This window comes from Papio anubis, chromosome 6 (genome assembly GCF_008728515.1).
Source record: "Papio anubis isolate 15944 chromosome 6, Panubis1.0, whole genome shotgun sequence".
Lineage (NCBI taxonomy): Eukaryota > Metazoa > Chordata > Mammalia > Primates > Cercopithecidae > Papio > Papio anubis.
The window spans coordinates 21,603,319-21,618,692 of NC_044981.1; the positions used below are offsets into that span (position 1 = coordinate 21,603,319).

Sequence of the window (15,374 nt, forward strand, 5' to 3'; positions counted from 1 at the left end):
AATATATTAAGCAGTGGAATAGAATCTTATGTCATCTATGCCTCATAATTGTATGGATGTGAGATTTTCTGTTGTGTAGATGTGTGAGAGCAGAAGAAATGCATTAGCAGATATTACACTTACATCTCAAATGGAATTCCATCATTTAAGGGAATAAAATACCTAATTCAAAATTTGAAATGTCTAACATCATTGCTAATAAAGACAGTCTATTATTCTAAACCAGGACTTCTTTTTTCTGCAAAATAATCTTGGCTTTCTCTTCATAGAGCTAAAAGAGTAGCATTAAGAATTACTTCATGTACTGCAAAGCCAGCAGAGGGAACACTGAGTACTGATTTAGTAGGGGCCACCAAATATCTGGTATTTTGGAAACAAAATGTCAGTAATGGAGAACTGATTACAGAGCATATGAAGTTAGGGAATTAGAAGGGAGAAATCTTTTCTCATTATTTGGTACTGAGAGATCCAATACATTCCAGTGTGCACACACTTACTTGGTCATAAAGGTGATTTTAATAAAAGGGCATTTGTCATATGTTTTCTTACATTGTAAGAGAACTAACTCACTAGAACAGATCTATTTCAGAAGTCTAAGCACTTGTGTAATATATAAATATATATACAGTAATCATCTTATAAAGTCAATGGAAGTTACTGATACCATATTTCATCAAGTCTGAGACGAAATTTTTCTTTTCATTTCAACTCTTCTGAAATAAGGAGACATCCTACATCTAGGGGGATATCACAGTTTCATTGGCAGTTCTTCTTCCTTGGTGGAATGTAATATAATGGTGTGTCTTAAAATTTGTTGGATTTGTTGAAATACATATAACAAAAGAATGAGGCCAGTGGCTATGTTTTAGTACATCCTTTAAAAAATCCATGTGTTTTAAGCAGAAATATATGACTGCTTTAATTTCCACTCTTCCCCATCATATTCGATGATGGAAGCATAAATGACTTAGAAATAGAATCAATAATACTGATACTCAACTTGACTGAATTATCAAACTAGCTACACCCTCAAGTCATTAGTTAGTACAAATCCAAAAACAAATATATTCTTGTTTATCCTAGTGAAAACATTGATCTTATAGATAATAGCCCTCTTAAAATAATTTTTTTTTGTCAGATTGGTAACATTTAAGGATGTGTTTCTATGCACACCAGATAAAATGAAGTTTATAACACAGCAACACTGTTACGCAGAAAAGGTGCCTGTGTGTTTTTGGTTTGGGTTTTTCTTTTTTTAAGGATTTGTTTCTCATTTAAAAAAATATATATAATACAAGTAGCTAATGGTCAAAAATTATTTGCTTTTACCCACAAAAAGAGTTTTGCTTGTGATTGATCCTTACAGAGCCAGTCAGATGGCTACATAGGGTGTTCTTTCCAGTAAAATTCTAAGTCTGACAACCTGGGCCTATTGCCAGCCTACATACTTTATAAGTTTGACAAGATAAATAGAAATTTACTACCCAGCACTAGTTTAATCTGAATCAAAAGCTGACTTAATTATTTTGGATTGATCTTACCTAACCACTTATGGTTGGCCTGAAGAATATTAGTTTCCTATTATAGTGTTAAGGAAAGCTGATTTTTACTACAATTCTAATTTTCAGACGTTGGAAAACAAGTAATTTCTGTGGCCAACATTTATTTTGAATACCTTGGCATCCTTTCTTTGCCACATTCTTCTTAGTATTCTTCATGGAGTTCCTTTCTTTTAAAATCAATGGAATGGCAGGGTTGCCACTATTGTCCTTGTATGGTTCACATCAATGATCTGTTGTTATTATTATTATTATTATTATTATTATTATTATTTGAGACAGAGTCACACTCTATCACCCACTGGAGTGCAGTGGCTCAATCTTAGCTCACTGCAACCTCCTGGGTTCAAGCAATTCTCCCATCTCAGCCTCTCGAGTAACTGGAATTACAGGCACAAGCATCCCAGCCCAGCTAATTTTTTTATTTTTTTATTTTTAGTAGAGACAGGGTTTCACCACGTTGACCAGGCTGGTCTCGAACTCCTGACTTCAAGTGATCCACCCACCTTAGCCTCCCAAAGTGCTGGAATTACAGGCGTGAGCCACTGCGCCTGGCCTGTTATTACTTTTTTACATCAGTGGTTATTCTGTGTTAGTCTCTTGAACAACATGCAGCTTTTACTAGGAGCATGTCTGGTATTTGAATTAGAAAGGAAGGTATTAGTATTCATTGAGGGCTTACAATAGAGCAGGTGCTTCATAGTCACAAATTCTTTGACCCCTCACAACAACCCTCTATGAAGTAGCTCCTCCATATAATAGATGAGGAAAACTGAGACTTCGCCACATCCCCATAGTTACAAACCAGTAAGAAGGATTAGCAGCCAGGTGTACTATGAATCCGGAGGCCCTACTCTCTTCTGCTACCACTTATCACCTCCTTCTACAGTTTCTCTTTGCCTTGGTTTTTCAGTTCCCTTCGATTCAAGTAACAAAAAACAAGAGGAAATATATAAGAAGGAAAGGAGGGAGATGGCTTTGGGAGGAGGAGAGGGAAGAGAGTGAAGCAATCTTTAATTCTGAAAACAGGGAAAACAAATATTTAGAAAGTAAAACCGATTTCCATCCTTTACATACGATTATACATCCTATACAAAACTCTGGAAATTTGCCCATTGAGGTAATTATGGAGCACTACCTAATGTGTTTCACGGAAAGCTCCTCTGTTTGGGCTATGCAGGATTTACAGGGAGTTTAAATCATTAAATAACCATAGTTGACCCCTATTTGGTTAAGAGAGTAAGCAATTATTGCAAAGAGGTCTTCCCTGCCTTCCACAAACAGCACAAAAATGGTTCTGAAGGGATTTACACAATACATCAACATCTGTGCTGTACCTAGAGTTGTTAAAATAATTGTGATGACAGGTGTCTAGGTACCACTTTCTTAATGGTTTTCAATATCCATTGATTTATTGTTGTGGCTTTCCCTTCCCCTTTACAGCTTTGGCTTTAAGAAAGAGCTGGGGAACAGATTTTGCACGAGAGGCTGATTCTTTATTCCAATGCTGAAAAGAAGTAATAAAAATAATCACTTGGCTTTTAAGCAGAAAGCTTCCATTTACAGTATTTCACCCTTACCCCGCCCCCTTCCAAGCCCCTTGTTATCTAACATAATGGTTAGAATACATTTCCGTCTCTCCCTTTAATAATTTCATGCATTAACATCCTCTTCACACACTGTACACACACGCACGCCCGCACACACACGCGCGCGCATACACACACACAGCAAAAGGAAAAAAGAGGCAGCAGAAATCTCAGCTGTACTTCTAGCCCTTTTAAAAAGTTTGCTCTGTAAATTGGAATGAGGTCAGATTTGGAGCTTCTCATTGCACGCGGAGATTATTATTGCATCGGGTTCCAAGCCAATGGGAAGCCCGGGGGAGGGGTTTGGCATGAGGAAGCGTTGGTTACAGCAGCTGATTGGCTGCAGCCAAGACTGTGAAAGGATAAAGAGGCGCGAGGCGGAATTGGGGTCTGCTCTAAGCTGCAGCAGGAGAAACTGTGTGTGAGGGGAAGAGGCCTGTTTAGCTGTCGGGTCTCTAGTTCTTGCACGCTCTTTAAGAGTCTGCACTGGAGGAATTCTTGCCATTACCAGCTCCCTTCTTGCAGAAGGGAGGGAGAAACATACATTTATTCATGCCAGTCTGTTGCATGCAGGCTTTTTGGCTTCCTACCTTGCAACAAAATAATTGCACAAACTCCTTAGTGCCGATTCCGCCCACAGACAGTCCTGGAGCCAGAGTCTTTTTTGCTTTGCATTGTAGGAGAGGGACTAAGTGCTAGAGACTATGTCGCTTTCCTGAGCTACCGAGAGCGCTCGTGAACTGGAATCAACTGCTTCAGGGAAAAAGAAAAAAAAAAAAAAAAGACTTGCCTGGGAGGCCGCGAGAAACTTGTATTGGAAGCTTCAGCAACCAGCATTCGAGAAACTCCTCTCTACTTTAGCACGGTCTCCAGACTCAGCCGAGAGACAGCAAACTGCAGCGCGGTGAGAGAGCGAGAGAGAGGGAGAGACTCTCCAGCCTGGGAACTATAACTCCTCTGCGAGAGGCGGAGAACTCCTTCCCCGCATCTTTTGGGGACTTTTCTCTCTTCGCCCACCTCCGCCCCTGCGAGGAGTTGAGGGGCCAGTTCGGCCGCCGCGCGCGTCTTCCCGTTCGGCGTGTGCTCGGCCCGGGAAGCCGGGAGGGCCCGGCGATCGCGCCGCGGCCGCCGCGAGGGTGTGAGCGCGCGTGGGCGCCCGCCAAGCCGGGGCCATGGTGCAGCAAACCAACAATGCCGAGAACACGGAAGCGTTACTGGCCGGCGAGAGCTCGGACTCGGGCGCCGGCCTCGAGCTGGGCATCGCCTCCTCCCCCACGCCCGGCTCCACCGCCTCCACGGGCGGTAAGGCCGACGACCCGAGCTGGTGCAAGACCCCGAGTGGGCACATCAAGCGGCCCATGAACGCCTTCATGGTGTGGTCGCAGATCGAGCGGCGCAAGATCATGGAGCAGTCGCCCGACATGCACAACGCCGAGATCTCCAAGCGGCTGGGCAAACGCTGGAAGCTGCTCAAAGACAGCGACAAGATCCCTTTCATTCGAGAGGCGGAGCGGCTGCGCCTCAAGCACATGGCTGACTACCCCGACTACAAGTACCGGCCCAGGAAGAAGGTGAAATCCGGCAACGCTAACTCCAGCTCCTCGGCCGCCGCCTCCTCCAAGCCAGGGGAGAAGGGAGACAAGGTCGGTGGCAGCGGCGGGGGCGGCCATGGGGGCGGCGGCGGCGGCGGGAGCAGCAACGCGGGGGGAGGAGGCGGCGGTGCGAGTGGCGGCGGCGCCAACTCCAAACCGGCGCAGAAAAAGAGCTGCGGCTCCAAAGTGGCGGGCGGCGCGGGCGGCGGGGTCAGCAAACCGCACGCCAAGCTCATCCTGGCAGGCGGCGGCGGCGGCGGGAAAGCAGCGGCTGCCGCCGCCGCCTCCTCCTTCGCCGCCGAACAGGCGGGGGCCGCCGCCCTGCTGCCCCTGGGCGCCGCCGCCGACCACCACTCGCTGTACAAGGCGCGGACTCCCAGCGCCTCGGCCTCCGCCTCTTCGGCGGCCTCTGCTTCCGCAGCGCTTGCGGCCCCGGGCAAGCACCTGGCGGAGAAGAAGGTGAAGCGCGTCTACCTGTTCGGCGGCCTGGGCACGTCGTCGTCGCCCGTGGGCGGCGTGGGCGCGGGAGCCGACCCCAGCGACCCCCTGGGCTTGTACGAGGAGGAGGGCGCGGGCTGCTCGCCCGACGCGCCGAGCCTGAGCGGCCGCAGCAGCGCCGCCTCGTCCCCCGCCGCCGGCCGCTCGCCCGCCGACCACCGCGGCTACGCCAGCCTGCGCGCCGCCTCGCCCGCCCCGTCCAGCGCGCCCTCGCACGCGTCCTCCTCGGCCTCGTCCCACTCCTCCTCTTCCTCCTCCTCGGGCTCCTCGTCCTCCGACGACGAGTTCGAAGACGACCTGCTCGACCTGAACCCCAGCTCAAACTTTGAGAGCATGTCCCTGGGCAGCTTCAGCTCGTCGTCGGCGCTCGACCGGGACCTGGATTTTAACTTCGAGCCCGGCTCCGGCTCGCACTTCGAGTTCCCGGACTACTGCACGCCCGAGGTGAGCGAGATGATCTCGGGAGACTGGCTCGAGTCCAGCATCTCCAACCTGGTTTTCACCTACTGAAGGGCGCGCAGGCAGGGGGGAGCGCCGGGGGTAGGAGAGGAGAAAAAAAAAAAAAATGAAACGAAAAGGACAGACGAAGAGTTGAAAGAGATAAGGGAAAAAAGAAAAAAAAATGAGCAGGGCTGGCTTCGACCGCGTTCCCGTCGTCGGAAAGGAGCGCGGCGGCGTTTTGGACCCGCGCTCCCATCCCCCACCTTCCCGGGCCGGGGACCCACTATGCCCAGCCGCAGGGACGCGGAGGAGGCAGAGGGTAGACAGGGGCGACCTGTTATTGTTGTTATTGATGTTGTTGTTGATGGCAAAAAAAAAAAAAAAAGCGACTTCGAGTTTCCTCCCCTTTGCTTGAAGAGACCCCCTCCCCTTCCAAAGAGCTTCCGGACTTGTCTGCACCCCCAGCAAGAAACCGAGTTAGTTTTCTAGAGACTGAAGGAATCTCCCCGTTCCTGCATCACCACCTTGGTTTTGTTTTATTTTGCTTCTTGGTCAAGAAAGGAGGGGATAACCCAGCGCTCCCCTCCCCTCCCCCTTTTTTAAACGCCTGATGAAGACAGAAGGTTCCGGGGTGACGAATTTGGCCGATGGCAGATGTTTTGGGGGAGCGCCGGGACTGAGAGACTCCACGCAGGCGAATTCCCGTTTGGGGCTTTTTTTTTCTCTCTCTCTTCCTTTTCCCCCTGCCCCGTCTGCAGCCAGAGGAGGAGATGTTGAGGGGAGGAGGCCAGCCAGAGTGACCGGCGCTAGGAAATGACCCGAGAACCCCGTTGGAAGCCCAGCAGCGGGAGCTAGGGGCGGGGGCGGAGAAGGACACGAACTGGAAGGGGGTTCACGGTCAAACTGAAATGGATTTGCGCGTTGGGGAGCAGGCGGCGGCGGCTGCTGGTCCTGCGCCTTCCTTCTACGTGAAATCAGTGAGGTGAGACTTCCCAGACCCCGGAGGCGTGGAGGAGAGGAGACTGTTTGATGTGGTACAGGGGCAGTCAGTGGAAAGCGAGTGGTTTCGGAAAAAAAAAAAAAAAAAAAAGGAAAAAAAAAAGGTTTTTTTCTTCTCTTAATCGGAATCGTGATGGTGTTGGATTATTTCAATGGTGGGGTTAATATAGCATGTTATCCTGTCTATCTTTTAAAGATTTCTGTATAAGACTGTTGAGCAGTTTTTAAAATAGTGTAGGATAATATAAAAAGCAGATAGATGGCGCTATGTTTGATTCCTACAACGAAATTATCACCAGCTTTTTTTCATTCTTAACTCTCTAAAGGATTCAAACGCAACTCAAATCTGTGCTGGACTTTAAAAAAACAATTCAGGACCAAATTTTTTCTCAGTGTGTGTGTTTATTCCTTATAGGTGTAAATGAGAAGACGTGTTTTTTTCCTTCACCGATGCTCCATCCTCGTATTTCTTTTTCCTTGTAAATGTAATCAGATGCCATTTTATATGTGGACGTATTTATACTGGCCAAACATTTTTTTGCTTTTGTCCCTTTTTTTCTTTCCTTTCTTTTTACTTTATTTCTTTATTCCTTCCTTTTCTTTTCCTTGTTTTCTTTCTTTTTCTTTTTCTTTTTTTTTTTTTTTTTGGTAGTTGTTGTTACCCACGCCATTTTACGTCTCCTTCACTGAAGGGCTAGAGTTTTAACTTTTAATTTTTTATATTTAAATGTAGACTTTTGACACTTTTAAAAAACAAAAAAAAGACAAGAGAGATGAAAACGTTTGATTATTTTCTCAGTGTATTTTTGTAAAAAATATATAAAGGGGGTGTTAATCGGTGTAAATCGCTGTTTGGATTTCCTGATTTTATAACAGGGCGGCTGGTTAATATCTCACACAGTTTAAAAAATCAGCCCCTAATTTCTCCATGTTTACACTTCAATCTGCAGGCTTCTTAAAGTGACAGTATCCCTTAACCTGCCACCAGTGTCCACCCTCCGATCCCCGTCTTGTAAAAAGGGGAGGAGAATTAGCCAAACACTGTAAGCTTTTAAGAAAAACAAAGTTTTAAAAGAAATACTGCTCTGTCCAGAGGCTTTAAAACTGGTGCATTTACAGCAAAAAGGGATTCTGTAGCTTTAACTCGTAAACCACATCTTTTTTGCACTTTTTTTATAAGCAAAAACGTGCCGTTTAAACCACTGGATCTATCTAAATGCCGATTTGAGTTCGCGACACTATGTACTGCGTTTTTCATTCTTGTATTTGACTATTTAATCCTTTCTACTTGTCGCTAAATATAATTGTTTTAGTCTTATGGCATGATGATAGCATATGTGTTCAGGTTTATAGCTGTTGTGTTTAAAAATTGAAAAAAGTGGAAAACATCTTTGTACATTTAAGTCTGTATTATAATAAGCAAAAAGATTGTGTGTATGTATGTTTAATATAACATGACAGGCACTAGGACGTCTGCCTTTTTAAGGCAGTTCCGTTAAGGGTTTTTGTTTTTAAACTTTTTTTTGCCATCCATCCTGTGCAATATGCCGTGTAGAATATTTGTCTTAAAATTCAAGGCCACAAAAACAATGTTTGGGGGAAAAAAAGAAAAAATCATGCCAGCTAATCATGTCAAGTTCACTGCCTGTCAGATTGTTGATATATACCTTCTGTAAATAACTTTTTTTGAGAAGGAAATAAAATCAGCTGGAACTGAACCCTAAATCTTGACTTTTGTCGTTATTATGCCCAATGTTTGGGATGGGAAAAGCCCTACGGTATCTAGACACTACACAATCTGCCTTAGCTTTAAAAAAAATAAGTTATCAGAGGAGTCTTGTCAAATGCTACCTTATTGAGGAATATTAAATGTCTCTTGGCCAGATTTCTCCTGACCCTGAAATGATGGCATCAGCTGAATATGTGTCAACTCAACACATGCTTTCTAGGAATTTTCTGAGTTTACCATATTTAAAAACGACCTTTGTCTTGGAATCTGAAAAAGAGGGGGAGGGGCAACGTGGACAGAATTCTTCACAGATGAAACTGGCTAGCTGATCTTTTTTTGAACTTGGTGCTCCTGGAGCTGCTTTCTCCTTGATATGCCCATGCTTACCTCTAGCAGTGGCTATAATTGGTTTCCAAGGGTTAAGGACAAATAAGCTGTTAAATTATCAGTAGATTATACAGGATTAGACTTTTACCGATGATGAAATGCTAAAGGTGTATGCAATTTTTTTTTTTTCTCAAGCAGAAAGGTTGATGTGGTGCTGCGATCTCCATTTTTTGCCATGCCCAACATGGTGTTAATGTAAGAGAACTGCATCAATAAAGATGACCTGGAGAAGCTGGCTCCATATGGGCTCAGAGGAAAGCCCCCTGTCTCTCAAAATAGCACTTTGGCTGCTGGAGATTTGTGCTTTTTCTAAGAATCAGGCAGGATTGTTTAGACTGCAAAGAGAAAAAGTTCTTGGATTTCTTAAGGCCTAATACTCTTGGGTTTGGAACATGCAACTTGCTAAGTGGCACTATTTCCTGTTTATTTTGAGAGTTAACAATTGCTATTAACTAACAAAAGCCATCTTTACTTCCAAATGTGTGTTAAAAATGTGTCTTTTACATGTCTTGAGTTTTTCAGCACTGGAGAGGAGGGGTTAATAAGCAGAAGTGTTTGGAAATAATCCCTTACTCATTTGGATTACTTGTAGATTAGGGAGTATTATGCTGGAAGGTACACCTGGAAAAAGAGAACTTTGAGGACTGGTCTAAAAGGAGGAGGTTTTGTGGTTGTCCAATGGAAAGCAATGATCCATCCCCAAAAACCAATATAACTTGTGTTTCCATTTAATTTATCTCTTAAAGATAGCTACTAGTTTTCAACATTTTTTTCATGTATGGTGCTCATATATTAAGTTTTAATTGCATTTGTGTTCTGCAATTGGAATTCCATTTTTTAAAATGACCTTAGAACTACATGGCATCTAAGTTTCTTCAAAGATCTTTGCAAAAGGAAAAACCCTTCTGTAGAAAAGTGCTTTTAATTTGTGTTCATTGCAGTGATAATTGTTTAGCTTTTTTCAGATCCAGGATATCAATAGCATGACATAAATGCAACCTAAATGATGCGTTTTTTAAATGATGGATCTCTTTTAAAGTATATTTTTATTTTGGAGGATTCTCCTGTTAAAACAGAACTTATTTTTCCTTGACTCTCCATGTAAAAGCAGATGCTTTAAATATTTCCTTTAAGAATTTTGATAACATTGGTTTAAAAATAAAAGCTGAAATGTGTGTGTCCTTCCTGGCAGGTGGTAAAGTAAACGTAAGAAGCATTTTTGTACAATGTCTTTTCCTCTGAGTCTGTTTTCATTCATAAGGGATACTTACGTATTAGGTGGTAGAAGGCATAATAAACATATGAAACCAAACAGTTTTGATTTAGTATGATTTTTTTACTTTCAGATAATTGGGATCAATAGAAAAGAATAAGTTTCAGATTTTCTTTTAAGAATATCAAGCAATTGCTTCTGGCCCTGTGCTCCATCAGAAATGTGAATCCATGATACTTGCTTAAGCAAGTTTTGTCAATTCCTAGTTGAATCCCTTTAAGTGCCAAGAAAAAAAAAAAGCATGTAAGCTCAGAGGGTGGGCCCAGCTCCTGGAAAGGCTTTTGGGGTTTGTTTTTACCCTGCTCTTGGGGTACTAGGGGAGCTAAGGGATTCTGAGGAAAGCAAGAAAGCAAAGGGTTAAATGGACATCAACATTTACCAAGGGTTTCCTGTGTTTGTAGGGTACACACAAATTAGAAGACATGGTCTGGAGAATGCTATGGATCAGAATGCTTAATTATGAATTTAAAACAAATTTAGGGATCCCGAGGAAGTATTTGCAAAGATAGAAATGTTAAAAAAAAATTTTTTTTTTTTTAAGAATACAAACTCATCTATCCATTTGGATTTCTCAGAGTGTAAGGTTGGTATGCTTTATTTCTCTTTCTGGTGGTTTTTGTTTTGTGCCTCCTCCTGGCACCCCTCCTATTAAGGCCTACAAAATACCTCTCTAACCCATATTCACTAGGGTTTACCCCTAACCCTCTCTTTCTGGAGAGAGAGATCTCCATACGCATTTCTTAGTTTTCACTATCATTTGAAAGCTAAAGTGGAGGGGTGGGAAGAAAGCATCGCCAGGCATCTGCATGGTGTTTCAGGCTCTGCCAAGTGTCTATGGCCATTCCCCTTTGCCCAGGATAAAGCACAGAATTCACAGGCTGCTCTTCAAGGCCCCGCATAAAGGGTTTTAGCCCAACTTTCCAGTTCTTCCAATTGCAGTATAACCAAACTGCTCTTTCCTGATAGACTGGAATTCTTGAAGGACAGGAATTAGGCATTGAATACTTCTCGTATTCCCCAGTTTGCTTTCGCTCCTTCTTTTCACATAATAAATGCTAAATTCTTATTTGTTGACTTAACATTTACATGGTTTCCATGGGGCCCTAAGAACTTACAACATGCATTTGCATTTTATGCTGCCTGTGGTAAGTACCAGCGCTGGATTGCATGAAAACGTGAATTAGAATTCTGCCTCTGAAACCAACAAGCTGGAGGACCTGGGACAGATTTCTCAGCCTCTTTAAGTTTCCGTGTTTTAAATCGTCATACAGAAAGAGGGCTATCTAATGTAGACAGCTGTCCTGAGAACAGAGTGAGGCGGAACTTGTGTGATATGTCGTAATGCCTGGCCTACCCCATGGGCTCCTTGAATGCTAGAACCTGACTTTATGGGTGGTTCTAAAAAGCTAATGTATGTAAAGCCTAACACAGTGCCAGCAACATAGAAGATGCTTTAAATTCTAAAACTAGGGAGCAAAGCAGCGAGGCCGGGGTCCGAACTGGGGTTCTGTGCCCGCTGGGCTGCTGCCCCAGCTGGACTATCGCCATGGAACTCAGCGCCGAATACCTCATGGAGAAGCTGCAGCGGGACCTGACGGCGGAGCATGTGGCAGTGGAGGACAACACCACCGCAGCCGTTGCGCCTGTAGCTTCCGAGTCCTGGCGGTGTCGGCCAAGTTCGAGCGCAAGTCCCTGCTTCGGAGACACCGGCTGGTGAACGCGTGCCTAGCAGAAGGGCTCCTGCACATCAATACCTTTGAACAGAAAACCCTGATCCCAGAGCAGTGGGCCCGTGAGCGGTAGAAATGAGGGACTGGGACTTGCACAGCCATTAAATTATAAAGCTGGAAAAAAAATTCTAAAAATAAATCTCCTGAATCAATGTTTCTCAGTCCACTACACGAATCCCCAGCATCAGAATTACCTGGAGATTCTTGTTAAGAGTAGCGATTATGCGGATTGCCAGCCACAGTCAGACAGTGGGGATGGGGCCTTAATGAGCACCCCCCTCATAGATTCCCAATGCTCATTGAAGTTTGGAAATCAGTACCCTCACTGTATTTTAGCATATTCTCCCGATAAGTATGCAGGCAAGGGATTATGACGCCTTCATTGTTTCAGCATGGAGAAATTGAGTTGAGAATGGCCCAATGGCTGATCTGAGGTCACAAGGTCAGAAGTGCCAGAAAGGGTATTGGAACTCTATCTCCCGAGCCCTAGAATCAGCCTAGAAATTTCGCCTTCTCCATTTCTACCGAAGGCTTGGTCCCTTGGCAAAAATTGGCAGTCCCTGCACTTCCCTTAGCCCTCTGACTCCGTATCCATTTTCTCAAGGATGCCCTTCCACCGTCCTAGTTGAAAGTTTTAAGTTTGGGCTGGGGATATGGCTCATGCCTGTAATCCTAGTCCCTTGGGAGGCCAAGGCGGGTGGATCACCTGAGGTCAGGAGTTTGAGACCAGCCTGACCAACATGGTGAGATCCCGTCTCCACTAAAAATACAAAAAAATTAGCTGAGTGTAGTGGCACATGCCTTTAATCCCTGCTACCTGGGAGGCTAAGGCAGGAGAATCGCTTGAACCTGGGAGATGAAGTTGCAGTGAGCCAAGATTGCACCATTGCACTCCAGCCAGGGCAACAAGAGCAAAAATCCATCTCCAAAAAAAAAAAAAAAAAAAAAAAGTAAGTTTAAGTAATTAGCCAAGTTAATATGTATATATATTCCAGTTAAACAACTGTGTACTAAAAGATGAACCCAGGGTCTGATGTTCGGAAGAAGTATCCAAGGCAGAGAACAGAAATGACATAAATACAGTGCCTGAAACTTCTGCTTTGTTGTTTAAAAGGCAGAGCTTCCAGCAAGTGAGAAAATTGGAAATTATTCAGAGCGCACTCAGCCTTTATAGAGAGGGATATCGTCTACCCATTATATCCTAATGAGATTGACCGTTGGCTACAGTTAACTTGAAGGGTTTTATGGTTTCCTGCATGTGTTGTTTTCCTTCTCTATGTTAAAAAGAAGAAAAAAAAAAAACCTCTCACATCAGTAAACGGTATTTCCCAGGGGGCTGTCTGAGTAGGCTGCTGCATTTTGGTTTGGGCCTTAGTTAACAATGGACTTCTATGTGTGTATATTTGTGAATACAGGTGATAATAAATTTAGCCCATTTTATTTTCTTTTGACAGTTTCAATTCAGGGCAATTGGTTTATGGAGTACCGCCAAACAGGCCTAAGTCAAGTCATGGCAGGAAGTTTCTTGTAGGGCCTACCCTGCAGATTTTTTGTTTAAGGACCAAGTTCTAAGTCATTTGTGCACCAATATACACAGCTGCTTTGCATCATACCTAAGACATTCTAAGGGTATTCCATTTGAGTGGTTTTTTTTAAGGGTAGGACATTAAGAAACAAATGAAATATCATTTACTTAGCCCACTTGCTTCTTTAGATATTTTTCCAAATACATAATTCTTTGGATTAGTTTTTAAACACATAATAAATGTGCTGTTTCCTGACATAACATGCAGTTGAAAGGCAAGTGAAAACACTGTCTATTATCCTTAGTAGGTAGGCTCTCTCCAGTCAGTGAATGCCCAGCAGTGCAGGGCGATGGTTGGCTAATGCATGCGATGCATGTAACTGCTTTTACAAGAGCTAAGCAGAAGGGTCCTGTTGAACGATCAGTTAGCTCCCCTTGTATGTGTGGTTGGTTGTTACCTTCTTTCCTACCAGCCCCTGCCCTAACTTCCTCAGATCAACACCTAAAGCCTGTGAAAATAGTCTCTTCTGGAACCCCTGACCTTCAGTCTCTGCCCCTGCTTTCTCCCTTCCCATTCCCACACTTTCTATGTGGGCCTTTTATCTCTCCTGTTTGCCAATTCCCCTTAGACTTTGAATAATTTATCTGAAGTTCCTGGGAAGTTGTAGGGCTGTCTGTAGTCTCAAAATACACTGCACTTTGTTCCTTCTCTAGGCCGAGGTAGGTCCAAAAGCCTGTCTTTGAAAGAGGTGGTGCTAAGTACATTGGGGGATTTACTAACAATTTTAATTTTTTGGATAAGCACCCAATGAATCCAAAAGCTTGAGGAAAGAAAAAATAAGAGGCAAAAGATGAAGGTGAGTAGTACATTGCAATTCCGATATCTCCCAAAGAATGTCAAGTAAATTAAGGGAACACGGATTAAGATTTCCAGTTCTTATTGTTATAATAATGTATTTTATACATGTCTTTTCAAACACATGAGAGTTTTCCTTGAGTAGTTACTAGAAGTGGAAAGTTGCTGGGTCTTAGTCTTATAGACAAAGGCTTTTGACAGTTTTCGTACCCTGGTGCTGGTTAGGTGTAAAGTGGTTTGAGGAGAGAAAAACTAGTGATATGTCTAAATGAACACAGGTTAAAAAGTAAACCAAACTTTCAAACAATCATTTTAACCCCCAGAGAAGGTGAACAGATTATTTTAATATGTAAGTAGATACATCTGCAAATCATACTGAGATGATTTTTCTATCCCAAGTGTCTGATAACATACATGAATAGAAAGGCGAACAATCACAGTAATAGCCTTGACACTGACATGGTGACAAAGTATGGGGACTTTAGCACTACCGAAATAAACATGAGAACAGCGATCAACTCTCTTTGGTCTTTTTCTTCCATGAGAACTCATCAGGCTGATTCCCATTTCTGCATTACCAGCCTTACTTTTTTTTTTTTTCCTTTTGCTAGGCTCTGTGATTGCAAGGAACAGAATCACTCAAGTAACCTGAAATCGTGGGGCTTTATTACAAAGAAACACAAGGCTACGAGGGAACTGAAAATGTCATGGTAGTTCTAGGAGAAATAGCGTTCAAGATCCATGGCAGCTCTAGAGAGCAGGTTAAGTGGTTGCCAATTTAGCATCAAGATTGTGCAGATGGCCGGGCGCGGTGGCTCACGCCTGTAATCCCAGCACTTTGGGAGGCCCAGGCAGGCAGATCACAAGGTCAGGAGATCGAGACCATCCTGGCCAACACAGTGAAACCCCGTCTCTACTAAAAATACAAAAAATTAGCTGGGCCCGGTGGCAGGCGCCTGTAGTCCCAGCTAATGGGGAGGCTGAGGCAGGAGAATGCCGTGAACCTGGGAGGTGGAGCTTGCAGTGAGCCGAGATCGCGCCACTGCACTCCAGCCTGGGCGACCGAGTGAGACTCCGTCTAAAAAAAAAAAAAGATTATGCAGATAATTAATATTGCTCAGGTATTCTGTTAGTTTTCCTCTGTGTGTTGATTTTCTCCCAATACCAAATCTTGCTTCTGTTTTCCATATTTTGTC

The 15,374-nt window shown here is 43.9% G+C and overlaps 1 protein-coding gene and 1 pseudogene across 1 annotated transcript; both read left to right on the forward strand.

Annotated features, from left to right (window-relative positions):
- Positions 1 to 2,360: 2,360 nt before the first annotated feature.
- Positions 2,361 to 8,396, forward strand: SOX4 (SRY-box transcription factor 4). Its single transcript, XM_021937031.2, has one exon. The coding sequence runs from the start codon at positions 4,321 to 4,323 to the stop codon at positions 5,746 to 5,748; it is 1,428 nt and encodes a 475-aa protein (XP_021792723.2). The 5' UTR covers positions 2,361 to 4,320; the 3' UTR covers positions 5,749 to 8,396.
- Positions 8,397 to 8,532: 136 nt separating this feature from the next.
- On the forward strand, positions 8,533 to 12,547 carry LOC103883518 (annotated as a pseudogene).
- Positions 12,548 to 15,374: the final 2,827 nt, after the last annotated feature.

Coding starts and splice junctions, on each gene's coding strand:
- SOX4 (XM_021937031.2), top strand. CDS start 4,321: ATGGTGCAGCAAACCAACAATGCCGAGAACACGGAAGCGTTACTGGCC.